Genomic DNA, 1,380 nt, shown 5'->3' with positions numbered 1-1,380 from the left:
ACTGACAAATGTTCTTTTATACAGTTTTCTCCTCAGAAAAACTAAGATTAAAGACTGATCTTAATAGATGATTGCCGGAGCTTCCTTTTGTGCCCCGTTGACAAATGTCTTCCTCTAACACCTAAATAATCACAAGCAATACTAAATTGCTCAGCACGCCTCCTCGAGCCAGCCCTCTTATTTCCTAGATCTAAATTGGCAAAGGATAAAAAGTATCTTAAAGGATGATCTGTTTGTGCACCTTAGCTATCCTGCCCGCCCGGGGGAATCCAGTCCTAAGAATGTGCTGAGTGTAAGTGGCTGACCCAGGAGTCTCATTAACCCATCCAGGCGTTTCATCGCTCTAGCATCCTTTAAACATTTTAATGTGTCTTTATCAAGAACAGTCATTAAAAAAAAAGATGATACGTAAGAAAGAGCCACTGGTATAACTCGGGGTAAGCGATCGCAAAGTGGCACAGGCTTGTGGCGATGACACCCCAGATGACACCCCTGTGGGGCCGCCCACCGTGGGGTGGAGGAAAACCGTGCCGGCTGGAGCCCGGGAGGAGTGAGAAGGAAGAAGGGGAGTTTACCTTCCTCGGTGGCCGGCAGGAGGTGGTCGCCGCTGGCGAGTGGGATGCAGAGGTCGTTGTCCTGGGGGAAGCGGTCGCACTCGAGCATGTCCGGCCAGGGGAAGCCGAAGGCGGACATGACAGGGGCGCAGCGATCCTTCACCTGCACGCAGAGCGAGTGGCACGGCTGAATGGTCTCGTCCAGGTCGTCGAGGCAGACGGGGGCGAAAAGCGAGCACAGGAACTTCTTGGTGTCGGGGTGGCACTGCTTCATGACCAGCGGGATCCAGGCGCCCGCCTGCTCCAGCACCTCCTTCATGGTCTCGTGGCCCAGCAGGTTGGGCAGCCGCATGTTCTGGTACTCGATGCCGTGGCACAGCTGCAGGTTGGCCGGGATGGGCTTGCAGTTGCTGCGCTTGTAAGAGAAGTCAGGCTGCCCGAAGAGGAAAAGCCCTCGCGCCGAGCCCAGGCAGCAGTGCGCGGCCAGGGCGAGCAGCAGCAGCGAGCCGGGGCCCCGCGACATGGTGGGCGTGCGACCCCCCGGAGGTGGCGGGAAGGGACCTGCCAAGAGCGGCGGCGGCCGGAGCTCGAGCTCGTCCCGGGCCCGCTCGGTGCGGCTTTGGGGGCCTGGGCTGCAGGAGCACTGGGCGGGCGCGGCTCCGCGTGGCTGCCCGGCGCGCAGCTCTCTGGGGCTCCGACCCCGGGGAGTCGAGCGAGCTGCGGCTGGGGCTCCGCCAGAGTTTCCTTGGCCTTTTTAATGCAAATCTAGAGGTGGGGGGTGGGCGCTGGAAGGGAGGAGCCAGTGGAGGGTAATCCGAGGAGGGTT

General features: G+C 59.4%; 1 protein-coding gene across 1 annotated transcript; it reads right to left on the bottom strand.

Moving 5' to 3' along the window:
* Positions 1-575: 575 nt before the first annotated feature.
* Positions 576-1,077, bottom strand: LOC101640155 (secreted frizzled-related protein 2; the record flags this gene model as incomplete). Its single annotated transcript, XM_004717963.2, has 1 exon — positions 576-1,077. A coding segment is annotated over exon 1 (502 nt), but the record flags the coding sequence as incomplete, so codon positions are not given.
* Positions 1,078-1,380: the final 303 nt, after the last annotated feature.

Source organism: Echinops telfairi, unplaced genomic scaffold (assembly GCF_000313985.2).
Source record: "Echinops telfairi isolate 266 unplaced genomic scaffold, ASM31398v2 ScPeMD7_1563;HRSCAF=2071, whole genome shotgun sequence".
Lineage (NCBI taxonomy): Eukaryota > Metazoa > Chordata > Mammalia > Afrosoricida > Tenrecidae > Echinops > Echinops telfairi.
The sequence above is the reverse complement of the archived record's forward strand: the minus strand, read 5'-3'. Positions and strand labels throughout refer to the sequence as shown.